The 24,591-nt window shown below is 32.6% G+C and overlaps 1 protein-coding gene and 1 long non-coding RNA gene across 2 annotated transcripts in view; both read left to right on the top strand.

Annotated features, from left to right (window-relative positions):
- Positions 1 to 19,233, top strand: part of rhoca (ras homolog family member Ca) — a 34,119-nt gene extending 14,886 nt beyond the window's left edge. Inside the window, 4 exon segments of the mRNA NM_201150.1 lie at positions 1,510 to 1,667; positions 8,745 to 8,865; positions 14,814 to 14,944; positions 17,060 to 19,233. Of these exon segments, the coding sequence (NP_957444.1) occupies positions 1,512 to 1,667; positions 8,745 to 8,865; positions 14,814 to 14,944; positions 17,060 to 17,233 (582 nt within the window). The 5' untranslated portion in view covers positions 1,510 to 1,511 and the 3' untranslated portion in view covers positions 17,234 to 19,233.
- Positions 19,234 to 19,267: 34 nt separating this feature from the next.
- On the top strand, positions 19,268 to 21,462 carry LOC147843644 (uncharacterized). Its single transcript, XR_015494118.1, has 2 exons — positions 19,268 to 21,205; positions 21,373 to 21,462. It is a non-coding gene; the product is annotated as an uncharacterized LOC147843644 (long non-coding RNA).
- Positions 21,463 to 24,591: the final 3,129 nt, after the last annotated feature.

The following is a 24,591-nucleotide window of genomic DNA, read 5'->3' as shown; positions in this document are numbered from 1 at the left end:
AGGGGTGGGGTTAGGTGAGCCCATTCAGAGCTCAACAATAAGGACTGCCCGATGGCCCAGGGCCAGCGTGTGAGATGCTCTGGACAGTAGACAGGATCGTTACTGGCCCGAACGGGCCACTGCTGCCTTGTCACTAAAGTTTAATTTGCCTGTGACTATTTGTCAATTGCATGCAAATACAGTTTTAGAATTGAGAAACTGTTTGTGTTTTCAAGCCTTCAAATGCTACCTTCTTGTTTCTTCTTATCTGATTGGATGTTGTGAGCACGTTATTACAGCAAAGAGACAGCAACATGGTGGTAACATCAAATGATAATGCTAAAGGAAAACATCTGTTCTAACCTATTGGAAGCAGACATACAGTATACAAGGGTACACCACAACTAAAAAAAATAAGTGATGTTTTGTACAGTTTGCTGTCAGTTTGGCAGGTCTATAGCCATCGTTTGTTTCAAAACACTTTGAATTTTGCTCATTACACATTTATTAACATTTTCTAAATATCTACATTCTAGATTTACAAACATTTTGACACGTGTATATATATTTTTTATTTAGATTTTTTTCTGGCTAAGAAATAGTTATTAACTTTTTTTTTGGTGGGGCCAGTGAAAATATTGGCAGGGCAAGTAAAAATCTGAACCACTGGTCCGATTGGGCCAGTAGAAAAAAATCCTTAGCATTGAACCCTGCCATTACCCTGCATTGCATGTTAACCTGCATTGCATGCAGCTCAGATTGCATCTGCACCAGGTCTGCATCCGGACCCCTCTCACTAATTTATGGAAATTTTTTTTAACAGTGTATACTGGAAAAATGTAACATTCCGTTATTTTGTTATTCTGCTGTATATATAAAGATATAAATACAATTTCTCCAGATGACTTATTGTCTCTGTTTGGAAATAATTTTACTTTGATTGAGATAATTATGTAGGCTCTGTAATAAACAATTTACAAGCATAGATAAATACAATAATAAAAAAAGAATTAATACAATCTAAATAAATAGCATTTTATAATTTTTACTATAATAATTAATACAGTAATTGTTTAATGAAAATAAAAATAATTCAGTAACATTAATAATTATTCAAGTTAAAATGAATGATCACATTGTGATAATGATGCTAAAATTATATATTGGCAGACCTAGCCATAATAATATATTTTTAAATGCTTAAAAGCTATCAAGTTTCAAAATGTCTAAAATGCCATGAAAGTATCCTAAAAGTAGACCAATAGACAGAAATGTCTTGGTCATGAATTTCGTGAAAGCACAGAGAAGGTCAATTAGTGAACAAATCATTTAGAAGAGTTTTGTGAACTCTTTCTTTGAGAACAAATTGTTCTTCTGAGTTGGATGTATTCCAAGGCAGTCTTTTTGGACCCAAGCCAAGCATGTTTTCATAGTGCATTGAACTCTTTCAGTGTCAAAAGATCAGAAATAAAGATTAGGCTGATTGGGGTTGAAGCAAACCTTTCATCATTTTTATTTTTTGCTCTTCAGCTATGGCGGCTATCAGGAAAAAGCTGGTGATCGTGGGAGATGGAGCATGTGGGAAGACCTGTCTACTCATAGTGTTCAGCAAAGACCAGTTTCCAGAAGTCTACGTGCCTACTGTGTTCGAGAACTACATTGCTGACATTGAAGTCGACAGCAAACAGGTTGGTATTGATTTTTGTCCGCCTCCAAAGCCCCAGCGCCATGCTTTAATGCAGCTCGTCTTGCAGTGTTTACACACATTGAAGTTTGGGTTTGGTTTGAAAAATCACTGATTGTGAAACCTAAGCACTGATCTGAGATTTGCTTTTATTGATTCTTTTCTTTTTTTTTCTTTTCTTTTCTTAGTCAATTTTACCATGATTATCAAACAATACATAAACGTTGTTGTTGTTTTTGGTGTGTTTTATAGATGCATTATCTAAATTTAGCCTTTATGATATATATAGTTGAAGTCCGAATTATTAGCTCCCCATTGATTTTTTTAATTTATTTATTTATTTTTTTTTTATATTTCCCAAATGATGTTTAACAGAGCAAGGACATTTTCACAGTATGTCTGATAATATTTTTTTCTTCTGGAGAAAGTCTAAAATACATTTAAAAAATTTTATGAACCACTTTAGGTTTAAAATTATTAGCCCCTTTACGCTAGAATTTTTTTACGATAGTCTACAGAACAAACCATCGTTATACAATAACTCGCCTAATTACCCTAACCTGCCTAATTTACCTAATTAACATAGTTAAGCCTTTAAATTTCACTTTAAGTTGAAGAAGTGTCTTGAAAAATATCTAGTCAGATGTTATTTACTGTCATCATGGCAAAGATAAAATAAATCAGTTAGTGATGAGTTATTAAAACTATTATGTTTAGAAATGTGTTGAAAAAAATCTTCTCTCCTTTAAGCCGAAATCGGGGGGAAAAATAAACGGGGCTAATAATTCAGGGGAACTATTAATTCTGACTTCAACTGTACATAAAACTATAAATGTATGAAAAAATAAACACTTACTAAAAACAAAATTAAAACAATAAAATAAAAAATAAAATTTACTTAAAAATCTATGTTTTAGAATGATGATCTTTAAAAATATTATTATTATTATTATTATTATAAATAATAATAATAATTGTTGTTGTTGTTTGATCATTTTTATTATTATTTATATTATTAATTTAAAATGTAATATTGCCTTGAGAATTTCCTGAATACAATAAGTTTATATAGACCTGCTAAAATGATCAAAATTGAAATAAAAGTAATTTTAAGAAGCATAGAGCCATATTACACTCCATAAAACAATAAAAATCACAATCCCAAAACAAAAGTATTTTGTATTTAGCAATTCATTCATTCATTTTCTTTCTGCTTAGTCTCTATTTCAGAGGGGCAACTATTCGGTGCATGTTTTACACAAAAGAGACCCTTGCAGCTGCAACCCAGTACAGGGAACCCACACACTTGCATTCACACACACACTCATACACTGTGGCCAATAAAGTTTATCCAATTTACCTATAGCGCATGTCTTTGGACTGTGGGGGAAACCAGAGCACCCGGAGTAAACCCAAACCAACACAGGGAGAACATGCAAACTCCACACAGAAATGCCAACTGACCCAGCTGGGACTGCTAACCACTGAGCCATCATGCTGCCCCATATTTAGCAATTACAAAAAAATATTATTATTATTATTATTATTATTATTATTATTATTATTATATTATAGTCATTGTTTTGGAATAGAGTTGTGAAATAAATCGTTCACAAGAGGCACATCGCGAGTATACGCAATGTTGAGTCTGGATTATACTTTATCATTTTGCAAGTTTTTTTTGAGGCCTGTGATTGTTTGAGGGTTTTAAAAGCAGTTAAGCATAAGATTAAGCATGTATCGTTTGTAACTTTGACAAATTAATAATGATTCATTTTATTGAATTATTTCTAAAAATGAATACTATGACATATACCTGAAAGCAGTTTGTCTTGAACTTATCTGTGCTTGTAGATTTATTCTATATTATGCAGAATCAACCCAACTAACCTAAAACGATCAATTCTGTACAAATAATTATTCATCTCATCTAGTAAAATTATATTCACATCTCAGTATCTAGTATTCACATCTCTAGTGCCAAGTATAATTGAGTACACCCCATTTTGAAAATGAATATTTTTATTAATTTCTCAGTGAAAATAGGCAATGTATTTTGGCGCATTTTAACTGAACAGATTTATTAAACAGATATATTTATTAAAATAATACTTTAGTCACCAAACATATTTAGAAATTGAAAGATAATACAATTAATATTGCAATATAAAGAAAAATATTGCAAAAAACATGACAACCTACAAAATTTCAACAAAATTTTAAAAAAAATTTTGCTTCTCTTGTTTTTTTCTTCTTTCTTTTTTGTATTTTAATATTTTTCTATAACATAAATTTGGGTGTACTAGTTTTTAGACTGTTATCGTAAGTTATTTTGTTAGGTTGGCTCCAGATTTGGCTTCAGTACTGACCACCACTGTCACAACTGGCTTGCTTGGATTGGAAGTTGTGGAGCATCGCGTTGATGGATTTGGTCTTCAGTTTTTGAACTTTCAGCAGTGAAATTTAAACCACACTGAAACAACTCCAACTCTGAAATCTGGATTTTACTAGAACTTCTATGTTAACCGGCTTTGCCACAATCTACATTGTAAAGGCGCTATATAAATAACTTAAGTTGAATTAAATAATCTAATGTATATGCACAAATTTAATATTGTATAGCTTCCTATTAAAAATCCGAATAGAAAAGAGAGATTTAGAGGGGTGTACATATATATGCTGAGCAATGTATTGTAGAATAAAAAAATATCGCAATGTTAGATTTTTCCAATATCGTGCAGCCATATTAAAAATATATTTTAGTAATTAATTACTTTTTATTAAAATATTGGAATGTTGACCTGGCAAGCAAGTGAAATAAACGTACTGTAAAGTAAAATAAAAAAAACAAATTAAAATAACAAAATCATATAAAAAATGACTAAAAGTAAATAATTTGTCTAAAATTAAACGAAAAATAACAACAACAAAAAACACTGTTTTATAATGGCTGACAATGAAGGGCTCTGCTAGATCTCCCATTGCCCTGGTGTTTTCCGTCTCTGACCACTGTGAAATCTGAAGGGGCCTTGGCAAAACAGGAAATGGCTGTTCTCTCTGGTTTCCTGCCTGCAATTTTCTCGCCTGTTGTCGATGTGATTCTCCTCCACATAGAGCATGATTAAACACACCACCTCATTTCCTCATAATGGAGGACGGCGTTTCGGGAAGGTGGTCTCATTCTGTGTCTCCAGCACCAGATATGTTGCAGTTAAGAGTTGGACTGCTTCTGCTGTAAAACCCCTCTTGCTCTCTCAGAGCCGTTACACTGTCAAAATCTAGAGGCTTCTATATATACACGTCTATAAATATAGAAGTGGTGATTGAGCATAAATCTGTACAGCCCTCGGAAACATTGTCTTCTACTCTGACCCTGTGGAAAAACATACATTTACACCATCCGATAATGTATAAATATGGGGTAAAATTAAATTAATAACAACAATTAAATAATTCAATTATTACCAAAACTACACATAAATAAAAAACGGATAAATAAGTAAACCATTTTATTAAAAAAAAAACTTTATTTAACATGCATGACTTTTTTTTTTTGTTTATTCAATTGTTATTAAGGACTATTTAGATACTAAAAAAGATATAAAAATATGTACATAGAAAGACAATAAACTCCAAAAAGTAATAAAAATAAACTGCCTTTGCGAATAACTAAAATAAAATGTAAATATAAAATTAAAAGTGTCTATAGATACACTATGTATGGCTTTCTTTTTACTATTTTTTTTATCATGTAATTATAATATAATATTATAACAATAGTAATGTTATTTCATTTTTTATTATATTCTCGATGCGTTTGTACCTGCAAACCCTTACATGCATTTAAAATGCTTGTTTGGCAATGTTTTATTAATTGTTTTAGTTTGTTCTGTTATGGCTGTTGATGCTTGTTGTAAGGCAACCTTGGGTGTCTAGAAAGCCGCCATTTACAAATAAAATAAATTATTATTATTATTATTATTATGTAAATAAAACTTAAAATGACAATCACAGTAAAAGTTATAAATAAATAGTCATTTTTTTGGAAATGTAACTAATTAAATATCATTATCTGTGTCTATCTTTATTTATAGCTTAAAGGGTCTAATCATTTTGACCTTAAAATGTATTTTTTAAAAATTAAAAACTGCTTTTATTCTAGCTGAAATAAAACAAAGAAGACTTTCTCTAGAAGAAAAAATATTATCAGACATACTGTGAAAATGTCCTTGCTCTGTTAAACATCATCTGGGAAATATTGAAAAAAAGAAAAAAATTCAAAGGGGCCTAATAATTCTGACTTCAACTGTATATTTATATATTTAGCCGTGCAATACTCTGCAATATCAGAACTCGTACAGCCTCTTCACTCCTGTGTATCACTCTGCCCACAGTGACAGCAGTTAAATAAACTCTCTACAGCTTGACAAATAACTTAATGTACTTTTGAGGCTTTTTTAGGCAAGAATGTAGTTGTTTAGACTGCAACTATACAGTTTATTTAAAAGGATAGTGCCTGTTTTGAATATTCATAATTTTAGAGATTCAACGAGCCTGTCATACTGAGTTGAGCAAACATGTTTGACATTCCGCCACAAGATGGTGACAGAGACCGCATAATAAGCATAATCACCTGTTTTGTCATCACTTTAGATATTACACTAGAGAATCATTCAAATACTAGCTCTAACGTGACATTTGTGAGTAGCAACGGTTTCTGCTGTTCTGACATCAGCTGCTAATGTGAATGAACGTGGGAAGAAAGTAGTCCCTCGTACAAAAGAGTTTTTGAGACTCTCCGTATTTAGGTGTATAGGTATGTATCTATGTTAGATATTTATTTCTATTATTAGATGTTTGTTTACTTATTTATATACATCTAAATGCTATTTATTAGAGGTTTGTTTTAAATGTAAAACTAATTTTGTTTGTTGTTAAACAACATTTTGTCTCTAATTAACCTGTGATCTTCATAATCATTGTAGCAGTTTATGCACATTTGATGACACCTAGAAGCACTCTGGAACTCTGGAAGCATGTTCATGACACTGAATGAGAAATGGTCACAAAATTAAAAATATATCCCAAGTTAACCAGTCAGCTCAATTTTTGTATTACAGGTCAAACCGACCCACAGAATGACATAAGAGCTACAGTCAACATGAAATCCAAATTGGCTCTATTTACTTTAATGTTCCTGTTCTTATTACAAATGATTCATCATGCACTACATGTTCCTCTAAGAGCAAAAAGACATTTATCTTTCTCCAAAATGCTCCTTGGAGCTGCTATGACATCCATTTTTTTTTTTTACTGAGGCCATCTATTCATTGGTTGTGAAAAATGATGAGCTCTCTGAAACATTATGGGCTTTTATATTCCTCACCTGAACAGCCGATTACACAGTAGATGTTCAGATGTGAGGAAAACACAATCTGCTGTCTGACGAGAGGTTGTGTAATGATGTGACTCAGTCCTGCAGGAGAGCAGACGGGATGCTGTTTGATTCCCTCTAATCATCCCTTTAACTAATTCACTTCATCTGGATTGTGATTGGATAAGCTGATCCTGCCGCTGTTTATATGTGACACATGCGAAGGACTGATACTTTAAAGTTCATTTGTTTTTTGGACAATATTAGGAGCATACTGTGATGCTGTTGGCTGATTTGTATGTGAACAGCTGTGATCTGACATGATTTGAAAGTTGATTAAGGAATTTATTTTGAGCGATATCTTCTGTGACCGATTAAAAGCTCTGATAAAATAACATACTTTTTTATTTGAAAGTTTTTCATTTTTTTCCACACATTCAAATTCAAGCCATGCCGGTGATTGGGCCCTTTTTTTAAGACTTCAGGCATATGATTTACAAAATTTGCATAGAAATCTTCCTAAAAGTTAATGTACAGCAGAATAAATGTTAATTTATTTACTGATTATGGCTCACATGATAGGTTAATAGGTTCATTAAGTCCATTTAGTTAGCATTATTATTATTATTATTTATTATTATTATTATTATTAAATTTTATTATAAATATTATTTATATATTATTATTATTATTATTATTATTATTATTTATATATTATTATTATTAATTTTATATATATATATATATATATATATATATATATATATATATATATATATATATATATATATATATATATATATATATATAATTAAATATTATTTATTATTATTTTTTTTTTAATTGAAAATATATATTTAAGTTTTATTTAGTTTGTTCGAAAAGAATTAGAAACCCAGTACTGGGAAACACCCAGACCATCTCCCAGTCACACACGCACTACGGCCAAATTTGTTTACCCAATTCACCTATAGCGCATGTCTTTGGACTGTGGGGGAAACCAGAGCACCCGGAGGAAACCCATGCCAACGTGGAGAGAACATGCAAACTCCACACAGTAATGTGAAATGACCCAGTCGGGACTCGAACCAGCGACCTTTTTGCTGTGAGGTGACAACGCTAACAATGAGTCACTGTGCTGCCTATTAGAATAAATAGAATTCTAAAATTATGTGTTGAGAATTGTCCTGAAGAGATCTACAATACATAAAACTAAATAACAACAATAATAATAATTCCTTACATTTATTACAGTTAAATAAAAAGAAGTTGAGAAGATAAACTAAAAAAAAAAAAGGTTTTGTAGGTTTAGTGGCACACGCACACTGCTGTGAAAACTGCTTGTTTTATGACCTTACTTCAACACTGCCCCTCACAGGAAGCCACTGGCAAAATTGAAATTTCAAAAGACCCTGTTAAGTATGATCGCTAAGCATGAAGGCATCTCCATGTAAACCACTTTAATTGAGTACAATGTACAGTAGGCTATACTCATGTCATTGTACAATTGTACAATGTCTGTCCTCTTAAACCACACAAACCCGTATACACACACTCACAAACACTCACATGTCTCCAGCTCAGTTGTTGTCTAAAGTGTAGTGGTTGGGACCCTTCTAAGGTATAATGTGACGTCAAGTGGGCTGTGCTGAACACACAAGGCTCTCCGCTGAGCTTAAAGTCATTCTACCCAATTATGATCTGCAGGTGGAGCTGGCATTGTGGGACACAGCAGGACAGGAGGACTATGACCGTCTCAGACCTCTGTCTTACCCAGACACAGATGTCATCCTCATGTGCTTCTCCATAGACAGTCCCGACAGTTTAGGTAAGTATTTTTTTTCTTTTATACAGAGAATCTTCTTCATATCTTGAATTCTGACTCATGCGTATTGTTCTGAGGCCACGGATAATCTTTCTTACTGGCAGAAAAGGATTGTCTGAATCATCCGTGTGTGCAGGAAGTTCCAGTGTTGTGTCTAAGAGTCGAAGCGCCTCATGATAACTCTTGTGTCGGTGACATCACTGTCCTTTATCTCCCAGCAGCTTCCTGAAGGAACATCCTGCTGCTTTCCCAGATGCATTGAGTGTCAGGAAGCTTGAACAAATTTAAATCTTAAAGGGATAGTTCACCAAAGAATGAAAAACACTTTAGGGCGGCAAGATATTCGACAAATATTACACTGCTATATACGATAAATATATTGCAGTATAATTTCACCAATTGACTTAAATAGCTCTATTTGTCATTACTTGGGATGATTTTGTTGGGGAGTGAAATATAAATACATATTTTTATGTAATTTATTATATACATACAGTTGAAGTCAGAATTATTAGCCCCTTAAATTATTAGTCCCCCTTTTTATTTTTCCCCCAATTTCTGTTTAACAGAGAGAACATTTCTTTAACATATTTCTAAACATAATAGTTTTTATAGCACATTTCTAATGACTAATTTATTTTATCTTTGCCATGATGACAGTACATAATATTTGACTATATATTTTTCAAGACACTTCTATACAGCTTAAAGTGACATTTAAAGGCTTAATGAGGTTAATTAGGTTAACTAGGCAGGTTAGGGTAATTAGGCAAGTTATTGTATAACAATGGTTTGTTCTGTAGACTATTGGGAAAAATAAACAGCTTAAAGGGGCTAATCATTTTGACCTTAAAATGGTGTTTAAAAAATTAAAAACTGCTTTTATTCTAGCTGAAATAAAACAAATATGACTTTCTCTAGAAGAAAAAATATTATCAGACATACTGTGAAAATGTCCTTGCTCTGTCAATTATCATTTGGAAAATATTTAAAAAAGAAAAAAAAATTAAAAGGGGCTAATAATTCTGACTTTAACTGTATGTAATAAACTACTGTCATAAATAAACAGAATGAAGCAAATATTAAAGTGAAATAAATCGTGCTTTATTGATTCTGGAGAGAGCAGCAGTATTCAGATACAGAAATTGAATAGTTAACTGTAAAATAACTCTGTATAGTCCATCATATAAATAATTAAATAAAATAAAAAAATCTTTTTGCACTACTCACACAGTCACAGGTTTTAAAACCACATGCAGATGATAAACTTTCACTCTATTATGGTTCAGTTCTGCAGTGTCCACAAATCTCCTGTATTTTGACCTGTGGTTTCTGGCCATTTATAATTCCAACTCAACATTGCATATGTGACTATTGCGGATGCACACATTGTGATATCAGTGCTCAAAAGAAATATTGTGCAGCCCTACTTCTCTTGTTTAAAACCTATTTGAATTTCTTTCTTTCCTCTGGTTAACACAAACGATCATACTTTGAAGAATGCTGGTTTCTTTCTTCTGTTGCACACAAAAGAAGATATTTTGGACAAAGCTGAAAAACTAACATTTGACTTGCGTAGTTGGAAAAACACATTGCATGGAAGTCAGTGGTTACCGGTTTCCAACATTTTAAAAAATATCTTCTTTTGTGTTCAACAGAAGAAATTAAAGATTTAAAACCACTTGGAGAATAAATAATGAGGGAATTTTCATTTTTTAGTGAACTATCCCTTTAAGCTTCATTTACACTAATGCATTTCTTTTGTTTTAACACATCGAGTTTAAAATGGAATCAATGCTCATTCCACCATGTTTCCTAAAACATTTCATAAAATGGTGTAGACATTTAGAATTTGTTAGTGATTAACGAGGGACCACTGTATTCAGAAAAAAATGTGTGAATTTTTATTATAGAAAACACAAATGACCAAAAGAACAATTTGTCTATTAAATTGTTCTGAGAGAGAATAAGCCTCATTTGATTTGACAGCATATCCTTTCATTTTACCAGAATATTATAAAACTTCTAAAATGTGTATATACTATGAAAAATCATGTGAAAATTATAATGATATTTGTAAAATTACTTATAATGTTGGAAAAACTTTATATTTATTTATATTTACATATAGATTTGAAAACTGAAAACATTTCATCATTATTTTTACATTGGTCTTATATATATAAATAAAAAATCCTTATTTAAAGGCAGAGAGGCTTGACAAGAAACTGCAGCACTAGCAACCATAAAATCTTATGTATTTTTCAATATTTGAAATGTAAATATTTAAAATTACTTTACAGTTTGTTTGATACCAGGGGCATTGCTATACATAAAGCTCTACTGGGGCACAGCCCTCCTCCAAGAAATAAAAATAAATAAATAAATATATAGTCTAAGAAAAAAAAATCTATAATTGTAAATAAATAACAGTGCTGTTGTGATTATACAATTATTATTCTAGATAATAACAATGATTTCAAAAATAATGATTTCTTTCAACAGAAATCAATCCTAAATGTAACTGGAAAACAATCTAAAGAGACAACTAGAGTGATGCTAAGAGAATTTAAGATTTTTTTTTTGCTTGAATATAATTTTTTAGAACAAAATTCTATAGACAATTCCATAGAATACAAAAAAAAATATTTGTTTTATAGAATTATTTGATGTGTGTTTCTTAGACCTGACTGGCCGAGAATTAGGTTTATTAATTCTAAGCTCCCTGACTTCATCCCTCCTTTCTGCTTCATAATAAAAGAAAATCTATCAGGAGCCACACAGTATAAAAAAGATCACCATCATATTGTTTAAACTTTGTTTTGTCGACTTGCAAAGCTCACGGTGTGCCAGTAAAGACAGTTTTACAACACATGAGCACCCTGGCTATTTTTTCAGTGTGCATGTTCACAACCGTACCGGGAGTAAATGTAACCTTACTAGTGTGTGACCAAGTTCAGAGCTGAGACTCCTTGTCAGAATTCAGCCGCATGATTCAGCAGAGTTCAAGAGATCAATATTACATAAAGAGCGGGTGCTGTAATTCCCCACAGCAGTGAAAGCAGTGAATGGGACCAGCTTTAGTCCTCCAAGACTCCAAACATGAAATGCTTTTCAATAATAGGATTGCAGTTGGGGCAAATCCCTCATCTCACTCATACTTTATTTGGGTCACAGTCACATTACAAAACGATGTTCTATAAGAGCATATATAAGTATTATTTAACCACGTCATAGATTTATTGCTCATATTTTTCTAATTACAGGACTTACAGTTTGGAAAAACTTGACTATTTATTATATTAATATAGTATTTAAGACTTAAATAAATATATTGTACAAGTTTACACACACACATTCTATTTATAATACACTAATAAAAATGTTCATGTATAATATGTTTATACATTATAGATGTGTTTGTAAAGCTTGAAAAGCTATTGTATAATAATGTTATTATATTATATTATATTATATTATATTACATTATATAATATTATACTATATTATGTTATAGTCTGAGAACACTTTCTTAAAGTTATAATATAATATAATATAATATAATATAATATAATATAATACAACATAATATAATACAATACAACATAATATAATAAAATAAAATATAATGTGGGGTAGAGCGGGGACGAAAGTAACAAAGTGTTTTTCTCAAACCCCTAAAGACATGATTTCCAGGCTATAACAGCACAATCAGCATGCACCGCTTGATGGAGCTACCAAATATCATGTGATTTTTTTTGGGACCGTAGCTCCATTTCTGTTTTTAAATGCAAAAAGTAAACCACTGTAGTGGTTAATTTTTTTTTTTTTTTTTACAAGTTGTGTTTCTCTTTTCATGTGTCACAGTAATGATCAATCTACGAGTGATTTAGTGCAAACACACCCTTTAGTTAACAATATCAGAGTTAAAAAGTAAATCAGGTTTAAATGGCAAGAGTTCCTGTGGGGATGAAAGTAACACTGTTATTAATGTCCCCCTTATAATAGCCATAGCTTTTTTTTATTTGCTTACATTAGAGTTTGCAGTGTTCAGATTCAGATGTTTAAAAAAATTGCCAAAAATAATAAAACAAAAATATTCCAAAATTGTAGAAAATCTTAAAATTTTGCATTGCTTTCGAAACATTTAATGGAAGTGAAATTTAAAATGAAAATTCCATTCAATATTTTTTTGCAAAGATAAAAGACAGAATATGTTTGCAGTTAACATCAACAAAGTCACAGTCAGATTTATTTAAAATAAACTAGATTAAGCCAGTACATCTAGCAGATATTGTTGTTATTATTGACACACCCGTGCGCTACTTTTGTCCAGCCTATGTGTTCAAATGTACCAATGTGCAACTTTTGCTCAGAGTGAAGTTATTGGAGTCGTTCTACATTAATACAACAAAACACCTGATTTTGATAGAGCACTGTTGTGAGTTAGGCACCACAGAAAAATGTTTATTTCTGCTAAAAACATTATCTTTTAAAATTAAGGTTTTATGAAAAATCTAAACTTTTACTCCCCGCTCTCGCCTAACTGTTACAAATTACAGACTCCAAAATAAATTTTAATTATTTACAGAAATAGGTCCACTTTATATTAAGTGTCCTTAACTACTATGTACTTACATCAAAAAATAAATACAATGTACTTACTGTGTTTATAATGTATTTGAGAACACTTGTGGTACTTTTGAGTTGGGATAGAGGTTGGATTATGGACAGGTTTGGTGGCATGGGTAGGTTTAAGGGTGGGTGAGGGTGTAAGGGATGGTCAACCGTGTATTTACAAATGTAATTACAGAAGTTAATTACAGATGTAATTACATACATGTATTTAATCAAGCATAAGTACACAGTAAATACATGTATTTACACAATACATTGTAACAAACTAATAATTCCTGTGTAAGTACATATAAGTTAAGGTCACTTAATATAAAGTGGAACCCAGAAATACAATATAGTCTGGGAACACTTTTTTCTTAAAGTAATAATGGATTTCTGTAAATTATTCATTTTTATTTTGGATTCTGCAATTTTTTTACATGCAATACATTTAATAATCTGTGATATTTCTATTTACTCAACTTTTATATATTTATATAAAATGTATAATAGTTTTGTTTATAATTCAGGGTTTGCAAAATTTCTAAATCCCTGGTAGCCTTTTAGGCAGGGACTCTTGATAATTTAGTGGCCCAAATTAAATTCAAGTGGTCCAAATAAAAAAGACATTTACTAAATAAAAGTAAATACATAAATTTAATAAATAAAAATGTTATAACTGTATTCATTATATGCATACAAATATACACATATATATATTTTTTGTAAATAACCAAAATTTATGTAATAATAATAATAATAATTATTATTATTATTATTATTAATTTAATTCAATTTACCTTTATTTATGTTGCGCTTTTACAATGTAGATGTCAAAGCAGCTTCACTTAGAATGTTATTGTAAATTGAAACAGTGTCATTATTATTATTTTATTTATTTGATTTGATTTTGGATTTTTTTTTCTTTATTTATTTATTTATTCCTTAATAAAATCATGTGACATCCTGGTAGGCCCACCTTTATCATTTTATTTATATTTATCTATTTGTTACCAAAGTGCCAGTTCTTTTGACAACACCTGTTAGTGCAGATGCAAATTCAAACACATGTTGATTACAACTCTTCGAACCATTATAATTACATACAACAAAATTACCCAATTTGTGAGATAATGCAAAAGCATTGAAACATGCGGTATGGCTATATTTTTCCTTTCATTAAGATGTCTGACGGGCAGGGGGCATACATTTTCAGTAACTCAACTGTTAAACATAATAGCCCCAGTATGTCAGTCTAGCAATTGTGTAAACTCTGTAATTCTTTGTTTCTTTATTTAAAATAATCAGTCTTAAATGTGTGTGTGCTTTCACAGAGAATATCCCAGAAAAGTGGACGCCGGAGGTAAAGCACTTCTGCCCCAATGTTCCCATAATCCTGGTGGGCAATAAGAGAGATCTGCGTACTGATGAGAACACACGGAGGGAGCTGACTAAGATGAAGCAGGTGTGTGTGTTACTGTACTGTAGGGAGTCCCAATAAAAAGCTCTTAGCAGCTAACATTACTGTCACTCTTGATGGCCTGGTCATTATCATCTGTAAAACTCCTCGAACTCAGGCCATCACTCCAACTTCTAATACCCAATGACTGATGTCCTCTAAATAATATGTCAGTGATAATGGGCAGAGGGCCACCATTAAATTGATCCAGTTAGCAATAATAAAAGAGGTGTTATGTCACAAGTCAACATTCTGACATCCATCATTCATAAAATTCAGACATTAATTAGTTGATTCATTTAAATTTATACACTTTATCAAAAAGTTTGGACATCAATGACGGAATATTGAGTAGGGGGTCGGGCTTTCTTATCATGCATCATTTCTTCATAACAAACTAACTGTAAGATGAGCGTGGTTAAGAATATTGTGGCTGAAACTGTCAAACTGATGTCAAACACAAAAGCAAATGATCAGACTTCGATTGAAGATTACCAAAATAATTGTTTTTAATGCATTGCACATAACTTGCACATATTATTTGTTCACCTAAGAACAACAATCTAAGCACATTTTAAATATTGATTTCACATGAACTTTATTATATGCATGTCTCTTGTAGACTTTTGGGAAGAAAGTAACAAAAACTGCTCACATGGACACAAGCTTGTACTAGCTGCCAGTTTGTACATCTGAGATGTACAAGTTGGCATGTTGTATATTAGTAGTCATTACTTTGAATTATTAAAAATAATCAACTATTAATTCTTTTTGCAATGCAACCTTCTTTTTATTTACAGTAAAAACATTTTTCTTTGGGCGAGACATGGTTAGTGTAATTTACACATCATGTCATCCTGGTTTCAGTGTCAGTGAAGTTAATACAGTTTGTACTATAAAACTTAATGATTATACAGCTAAAACTTTACATTTTTAAATATTTTTGGTATCTAAATTCCAGTAGGGCTGCACAATTTGGAGAAAAAAATTCTAATTGTGATTTATCTGAGGAGGACGCAGTGGCGCAGTAGGTAGTGCTCTCCCCTCACAGCAAGAAGGTCACTGGTTCGAGCCTCGGCTGGGTCAGTTGGCGTTTCTGTGTGGAGTTTGCATGTTCTCCCTGCGTTCGCATGGGTTTCCTCCGGGCGCTCCGGTTTCCCCCACAGTCCAAAGACATGCGGTACAGGTGAATTGGGTAGGCTAAAATGTCCGGGGTGTATGAGTAGAAATGAGTGTGTGTGGATGTTTCCCAGAGATGGGTTGCGGATGGAAGGGCATCCGCTGCGTAAAAACATGCTGGATAAGTTGGCGCTTCATTCTGCTGTGGCGACCCCGGATTGATAAAGGGACTAAGCTGAAAAGAAAATGAATGATTTATCTGATCAATTGCTGTTGCAATTTAAAATGTGATTTACTATAATTTTATAAAAGAGCTGCAGGTTTGATGCGGTGGTTTTAATAGCACCAAAGAAAGACCAGACATAATCTCAAAGTATGCTACACTATGCTTGTTTATTTATTTTATTTTATTTTTTATATTTATGTCATTATTTTATTTTATTTTTTTTTTTATTAGAATATGCAAAAATCATTTTAAAATTAAAAAATTAAGAAAAAAAACTACAGTATTTTAAATTCAATTAAATAAATTATAATTATATGTAAAATAATATATATAAATATATAAAACCTTTATAACCTTTACATTTAGATTGTTTTACATTATTCATATTGATTTCATGGCATTCACGCTGCATAGACGATGCTTTCCATACACAATTTTAGATTTTACTGTACATACCATTCTGGTATTAAAATGTATAATTTATAAATATATTTATTTGTAATACAAGTTTGTCCTTTAGCTTTGTGTATAATTAAAGATTTGATTTACTACTACGGCTCAGAACAATGTTTTGTGTGTAATTTTTAGATTTTGAGGCAAGTAGCCATGTAAAAATGGCATAAAGTACATCCAGGATGGGTGTTTTAGTAGAATAAAGCCCTTCAGTCTTAAACAACAACCCTCCACTTCGCTGATAAGCCTCTCAGGCTTTATTCTGTGATAACAACCTCTTGAATGTACTTTTAATCTATCATGGAAACTCTTGTGTTTTTCAGGAGCCAGTTAAAATAGAAGAGGGCAGGGACATGGCTAACCGCATTAGCGCCTTCGGCTACCTGGAATGCTCAGCTAAGACTAAGGATGGCGTGAGGGAAGTTTTTGAAATGGCCACCAGAGCGGCGCTGCAGGTTCGCAAGAGGAAGAAGAGGAGCGGGTGCTCACTGTTGTGAGAGAAGCTTCCGGTATTTTCCAGAATGATCTCTCAGATGACCAGGAAATACCAAACTCTACACACACACACACACACACACACACAAAAAATATGTCTTGACCAAACAACATAAATACACTGGACTGTATGTCACATTTCATGCAAACCCACAGGTGGAAACGGAGGAAAGTAAATAAAATATGCATTAAACAGGATGGCAGGATATACACGCACATATAGGTATACGTTTTCCTGTTTTTTAGAATAACTTGTTTTCCAGTTTGTACTGTATGGATGGCATCAGTCATAATGGTATGTATTTTTGCACATTTATCAACTGACCATTATAACTGAATCTGGTAAGAGGACATTTTTACATTTTAATGTAATCAGAACTAATATCACAAAATGGAAATCTCTTAATAGCACAGAATAATTTGGTAATAAAAACAGTGCCTTCATGATCATTCCCTCCACAATTTGAATGTATAAAAAAGTGCAAGTTTTGAACTTCTCCTTGACTTTAAAACACTTTTCTAGTAGTGAATAACTCTATGAGCCAATTAAATGTGTTTAAAGGTGCAAGCTATCCTGTAATAAAGAGTATTTCTAGCTTTTGCATTACCCTAAGTAAATACCAATTACATGTCATCACATTTTGAAAGCTTAGTGAGGTCTAAAAAAAACCATCTGCTAACCGGTGGTGTGACATTTTTCTTTTATATTTTCTGTTTGTCGTCCACACGGGCGTAAACATACATGTGTGCATGTGGATTGAGCTGTGTAGATCCTAAACTGGTTGAACCTGCCTGAATATCGTCACTGAGCTCATGCTGTCACATAATCTGACTTATTGTTCTCACATTAGCCGTCTTAAAGGGACAGTTCACCAAAAATGAGAATGTGCTGTTTGTTTATTTACTTCAGGCCATCCAAGATGAAGGTGCTTTTTTTCTTGAGTGGAACATCAAAGGTTTTTTGCTGAAAATGGCTGCCAAAAAAAATAAAAAATTACCTTTGGATATTGATGATACCATTAAGGTTGGTTTATAATGCTTTTTATTTAATCCTAAAAACTCCTCAATGTTCTTCTGAATAAAATGTCATCATCTTTTCAAATGGCCAGAGGGAAGTGGTAACCGTTCACTAAATCCTAGAACAGGGATTCTCAAACTCTGTCCTGGTGTCCTGCAAAGTTTTGCTCCAACCCCAATCAGACATCGGGGCTAGTTAATCAAGCTCATTATCCCTGATCACACTGCACTCTTCACCCCATAGACTTACGCATGCAAATGCGACAGATCGTGTGACAAGTTTCGCAGTTCACTGCATTTGTAAGTTCAAGTTTGGTGAACTCTGATCTGCGAAATTGCATTATATAAATGCGTGAGACCAATCGAAGATCAAAACATGACCTCTTTAGGCAGAAATGTAAAATATGGACCAGTCACTTGCTTTGTAAATGTCTGATCATCTTGTTTAATCCAGTTTCTTTTCGCAGCTATACAACAGAATTTAGCACACACAAACTCTAATGTGTAGCATTAATAGGCTTTCTAGAAACATCCTTGCAGGTGTGTTGAGGCAAGTTGGAGCTAAAATCTGCAGGACACTCGTCCTCCTTGTCCAAGTTTGATAGCCCCTTACCTGGAACGGCAAAATTCCCTGTGAACATGCAAATAACAACATTACTGAACAATGAACCCACAGTATACCTAAACAGTGCATGATGATGCCCTTTTAAACAGAATAATAGTGAACAGTGTTATATTAAAAACAAGTCTTTTCTTGTTGTCCAACCTTTTGTTTTGTTAGTTTTAAGTGTAAAGAAATAAATGTTAAAGACGCTATATTAAATTATATACTATTATTATTATTATTAATATTATTACTTTAGTTTTTCTGCTGTCATTCCCCATATTTAGATGTTATATTTAAACATTTTCAAGAGTTGTTACTAATGGGTTAATGTGCTCATCCAAGTAAAGTCAAATAAAATATTTTATTTATACACCCTCACCGGCCTCTTTATTAGGTACACCTTACTAGTACCGGGTTGTACCCCGTTTTGCCTTCAGAACTACCTTAATCCTTCTTGGCATAGATTCAACAAGTTACTGGAAATAGTCCTCAGTGATCTTGCTCCACTGACATGATGGCATCAGCAGTTGCGTATATTTTCTCTTTTTTTGGACTATTCTCTGTATGATATAGTTGTGTGTGAAAATCCCAGTAGATCAGCAGTTTCTGAAATAGTCAGACTAGCATGTCTGGCACCAACAACCATGCCACATTCAAAGTCACTTAAATCACCTTTTTTCCCCCATTCTGGTGCTCGGTTTGAACTAAAGCAGTCTCGACCATGTCCACATGCCTAAATGCATTGAGTTTCTGCCATGTGATTGGCTGATTATAATATTATTTAGTAATTATTTAGTATTAAGTATAATTTAGTATTAGTATTTTTATTTTTTTTTGGGTACAGTTAGTGTGATATTCAGAGAGGCAATTGCAGATTAGGAAGTGAAGTGGAGACTAAATAGTTGAGTTTTTAGTCGTTTCTTGAAAGTAGCGAGTGACTCTGCTGTTCAGATGCAGTTAGGGAGTTCATTCCACCAACTGGGCAGATTGAGCGTGAGCGTGAGAGTTCGCGAAAGTGATTTCTTCCCTCTTTAGGATGGAACCACGAGGCGACGTTCATTCACAGAACGCAAGTTTTACATCATACATTTACATCATAATATTATAAACAGCCAAATAAAAAGACACAAAATGCACTAAACTGCAACTGTGCACACTATACACAGAACATTATCAATATTTACTTCTGCAATAATGAAAAAAAAATTGAGATATTGTATAATCTGCATATATATAATTTCCATTTTCCTTTAACAATAATAATAATACATTTATGGCCAAAACGCCATCATATCATAAAAGCTTTGAGCATCGTGACAGAATACACTACCAAAAATTGTCTCTAGGAGCTTCAGGCAATGTTTGGGTCTGTTTTCCTCAAAATGTGTCAACTCAATTAAACTAAATGAGATTTTATTCGAGATGTTTAGCCTCATCATGATGTTTTGGGGTGAGTAAATGATGGCATATTTTCTTTCTTTCTTTTTTTTTGGCTGAAATGTCCCTTTTAAAGACACAAACTTGAGTATAGCTAATGCAAACATGACGTTTTTAAATGTAAAGCTTTCCATCACTATCGAATTAATACACAGACTGATGATTACTAGTGAATGTATACTAGTTAGAGGAGGCCTTGAGTGCCTTTCCATTTCCCACAGAATTGTGTGCCTTTAGTTATCAGTTTTTAATGTGTATGAGACGAGCGTTTATGTACAAGCATGCGTTCTGCCACCATCAGTGTTTTAATGTTGCATCGCATGTAATGTTGCGTGCATTTGGCCATGAGATTTTTGACATAAATCGTAGCTATTTATGCAGACTTGTGCTTTTGTAGATTTTATCAGATGGTTTAGAAGTCGGATAGTGATGTCACTTCCTCTGCTTGGTGCCATGAGGTGGTACACCATACATAAATCCAGCCCTGTGTTTACTGGTTGAGTGAGTGGTGATTTTATTAGCATGGTGTAGCTATTTCACTTGTAAAAGAATGCAGCAAAATGTGTTTTGGGTCATGTGGCATGACAAATTAAAAAAGAAAAACAGCTTGCAATAAGAATGGAAAGAGATTTGGAGATATACACAAGCATACACATATTAAAATAATTAAAAGACCACTTGAAAATTTGGATTTTCTCAAAAATCTTCAAGTTTTTAAACTTATTTTTGTTCTGTTGACATGTCTTTCTAATTTAAAGCACAAATGTTGTCAATTAGATCATTGCTTATAAAGATAAAAAGCTGCCATTTTTTTCAGATGTGTATTATTAATATCTAAACAACAAGAACAAAAAATGCTATAAGAATGGTAGTGTTATTAAAAAAAATTGGATGAGATGCTATTAGGCTACAGGTGTCAAACTCAGTTCCTGGAGGGCCACAGCTCTGCACAGTCTAGTTCCTACTCTAATTAAACAGACCTGATTAAACTAATTGAATCCTTCAGTCTTGTTTGAAACCTACAGGTGAGTGTGTTGGAGCAGGGTTGGAACTAAACTGTGCAGAGCTGCGGCCCTCCAGGAACTTGAACTGACACCTGTGTATTAGACAAAAGTGAAACAAATACATATGTTGTACTCAAACACACCCAATAAATCCTTTAAAATGTAAGTGGTCTTTAAAATATTTTTACCTAGCTGTATATTTATACATTTAATGTGTCAAAGACAAAAGTGATTTTTATAAATTGTCAAAATATAATTTTTTTCTCTGTTTCTCATATGCATAATTTTTTTTTTATTCTGAAAAAGTCACATTTTTGCTATCATTAACCATATTTATTTTTAAAAATCTTTCTGCTTTGCAATTGTAGGTTTTACCAATTTGCAACAATATCTACAATGTAAAAATATAAATAATCAATTAGTCCTGACAGCATATGTTTTTAGGTCATTGTAACTTATTAAAGTAAGGTAATCATGTTCTAACTTAATTTCATGAGTTATGCAAGCTGTTTAAGTCAGTTCAACATAATATAAGTTCAATGGATTGCTTAAAGGGGCTAACAATTGTGTCCCTAAAATGGCTTTTAAAAAATTAAAAACTGCTATTATTGTAGCCGAAATAAAACAAATAAGACTTTCTCCAGAAGAAAAAAATTTTTTTTTTAGACATACTGTAAAAATTTCCTTGCTCTGTTAAACATCATTTAGAAAAATTTTTAAAAAAGAAGAAAAAAAATCAAAGGAGGCCTAATAATTCTGACTTAAACTATATATATATATATATATATATATATATATATATATATATATATATATATATATATATATATATATATATATATATATACATACACACACACACACACAACCAGGATGATGATGAATGATTGATTCTTATATAGTATATAAAGTGGGGAAAATAAGTTTTGAATAATTAATGTTTTTTTCTGGGAAAATATTCTATAGGAGCTGTTGACATGGAATTGAACCAGATATTTGTAAAAACACAAACAATGCAAACATAAAAATATAACAAAATTTGAGTTTTGTGTAATAACAATGAAATGACACCAGGAGAAATACTGAACTGCTGAATTTAATACTTTATATAAAAGGCTTTTTGATGATGGCTGATTAAAGACGCTTCTCATATGGAGAATGAAGTCACATGCATTGCTCAGGTGTGAGTTTTTCACAGACTTCAACAGTGTAAAAATCTTGACGCTTCTGTGGGTCTATCAAATCTGAGCTTTATTTTGTCATTTCTATTGGATTCAAGTCAGGTAAATGGTTGGGCCATTCTACAGCTTTTTTTTATTGAGAGATTTTCTTTCTATGAAAGCATTTGAAAGTTTTTTGTATTTTGGATCATTGTCTTGCTGAAATATCCACCCTGGTTTCATCATCATCATCATCCTGCTAATGTAGGTGTTGAACTGAAGCAGCTGATACTGATGAAGGGCAGAAAGTTGCTGAAGAACTGCTGAGAGATTTAAGCTGCTGTCTGGGCTTTCACTGCCGAACTACATCTCCCTTTAATTCATGTTCAGTAGTTTTTTCCAGTGCCATTTTTTTTACATAACTTAATTTCTAAACTAATTAATATTGCTGTCTTTCCATATATGGAACTATTTAGTTATCAGCTTCCGGTGAAAATTTGAAGTCAACAGCACCTTTAGAAATGTTTCTGGGAAAAATGGTGACATGTTCAATGCTTATTTCCCCCCACTGTACATATATGTTAAGAAGGTGAAATATGACCCAGATATTTCATTGTAAGTTTCATCAAAATTGCTAATTCTCTTTAAGATACTTTAATTCTGAAGCACATCTAATGTTAAATTAATCATCTGTATAATTCTCTAACAATTGGAACGATATGCCATGGGTTTTTCATTTAAGTAACAGGGCATTGTTAAAGAACTGGCAGTACAATAGAAGTACAAGTAACATCCAAATAGATCAACTAAAATTGAAAAAGTATATGTTTAATGCTCTTGTTTGTGGAGTTCGTGCTGAAAAACAGACCCATTTCTGAAATCATCATCTGCATGTCTAAAGTGAGCCGTCTTAGCAAACGTGCAGCTCTAACATCAGTCTGCTGTGTGATCATATGGTCTCTTGGAAGTTTTAAATACGAGTTATTAATCCAGATTTTTATGAGTGCTCATAGTAACGATGCTTTGTAAACACGACTAGTGGTAAATGTTTGAATGAAGTGAAACCGAGCTATGCTAATAAACTTTTTTTGAGACAAAATTAACGTCGGATTTTTCTTCCTTTTGTGTTAAATTACGTGGAACGGAGTCATTTTAGGGTCATTTACTGTTGACAAATATCTCTTTTCTGATTTTAGGTATTAATACAAACCATAAAGTTGTGCGTTGCATACAACGTGCTGAATGTAACATAACATAAAATAAATTTTTTTTAAAATAATGTATAAATTGACAAAGCAAACTAATAATTGTTTTTGATAACTATCTAGAAAATGCAGGTTTTTATCGTTTTTACAAGCCATTTAAAGGTCCTGTGAATTTAAAACTAAAATTTAGATGTTAGTTTCAATATGTTCATTTTAATTTATTCTTACTAGAACCGGGTTGGACCCACTTCTGCCTCCAGAACTGCCTTAATTCTTTACGGCATGGATTCAACAAGGTACTGGAAATATTCCTCAGAGATTTTGGTGCATATTGACATGATAGCATCACACAGTTGCTGCAGCTTTGTTGGCTGCACATCCATGATGCGAGTCTCCCGTCAAATCTCTACTACATCCCAAACGTGCTTTATTAGATTAGGATCTGATGACTGTGGAGGCCCTTTGAGTACAGTGAACTCTTGTCATGTTCAAGAAATCAGTCTGACATGATTCAAGCTTTATGACATGTTATCCTGCTGGAGGTAGCCATCAGAAGAGGGGTACACCATGGTCATAAAGGGATGGACATGGTCAGCAGCAATACTCAGGTAGGATTTGGCATTGACATGATGCTCAGTTAGTACTAATTGGCCCAAAATGTGCCATTACACCAGCCTGAATCATTGATACAAAGCAGGATGAATCCATGCTTTCATGTTGTTGACGCCAAACTCTGACCCTACCATCCGAATGTCACAGCAGAAATGGAGACTCATCAGACCAGGCAACGTTTTCCCAATCTTCTATTGTCCAATTTTGGTGAGCCTGTGCGAATTGTAGCCTCAGTTTCCTGTTCTTAGCTGACCGAAGTGGCACCCAGTGTGGTCTTCTGCTGCTGTAGCCCATCTGCCTCAAGGTTGGATGTGTTGT

The sequence above is a fragment of the Danio rerio genome, chromosome 6 (genome assembly GCF_052040795.2).
Source record: "Danio rerio strain M-AB ecotype USA chromosome 6, GRCz13ab, whole genome shotgun sequence".
Lineage (NCBI taxonomy): Eukaryota > Metazoa > Chordata > Actinopteri > Cypriniformes > Danionidae > Danio > Danio rerio.
The sequence above is the reverse complement of the archived record's forward strand: the minus strand, read 5'-3'. Positions and strand labels throughout refer to the sequence as shown.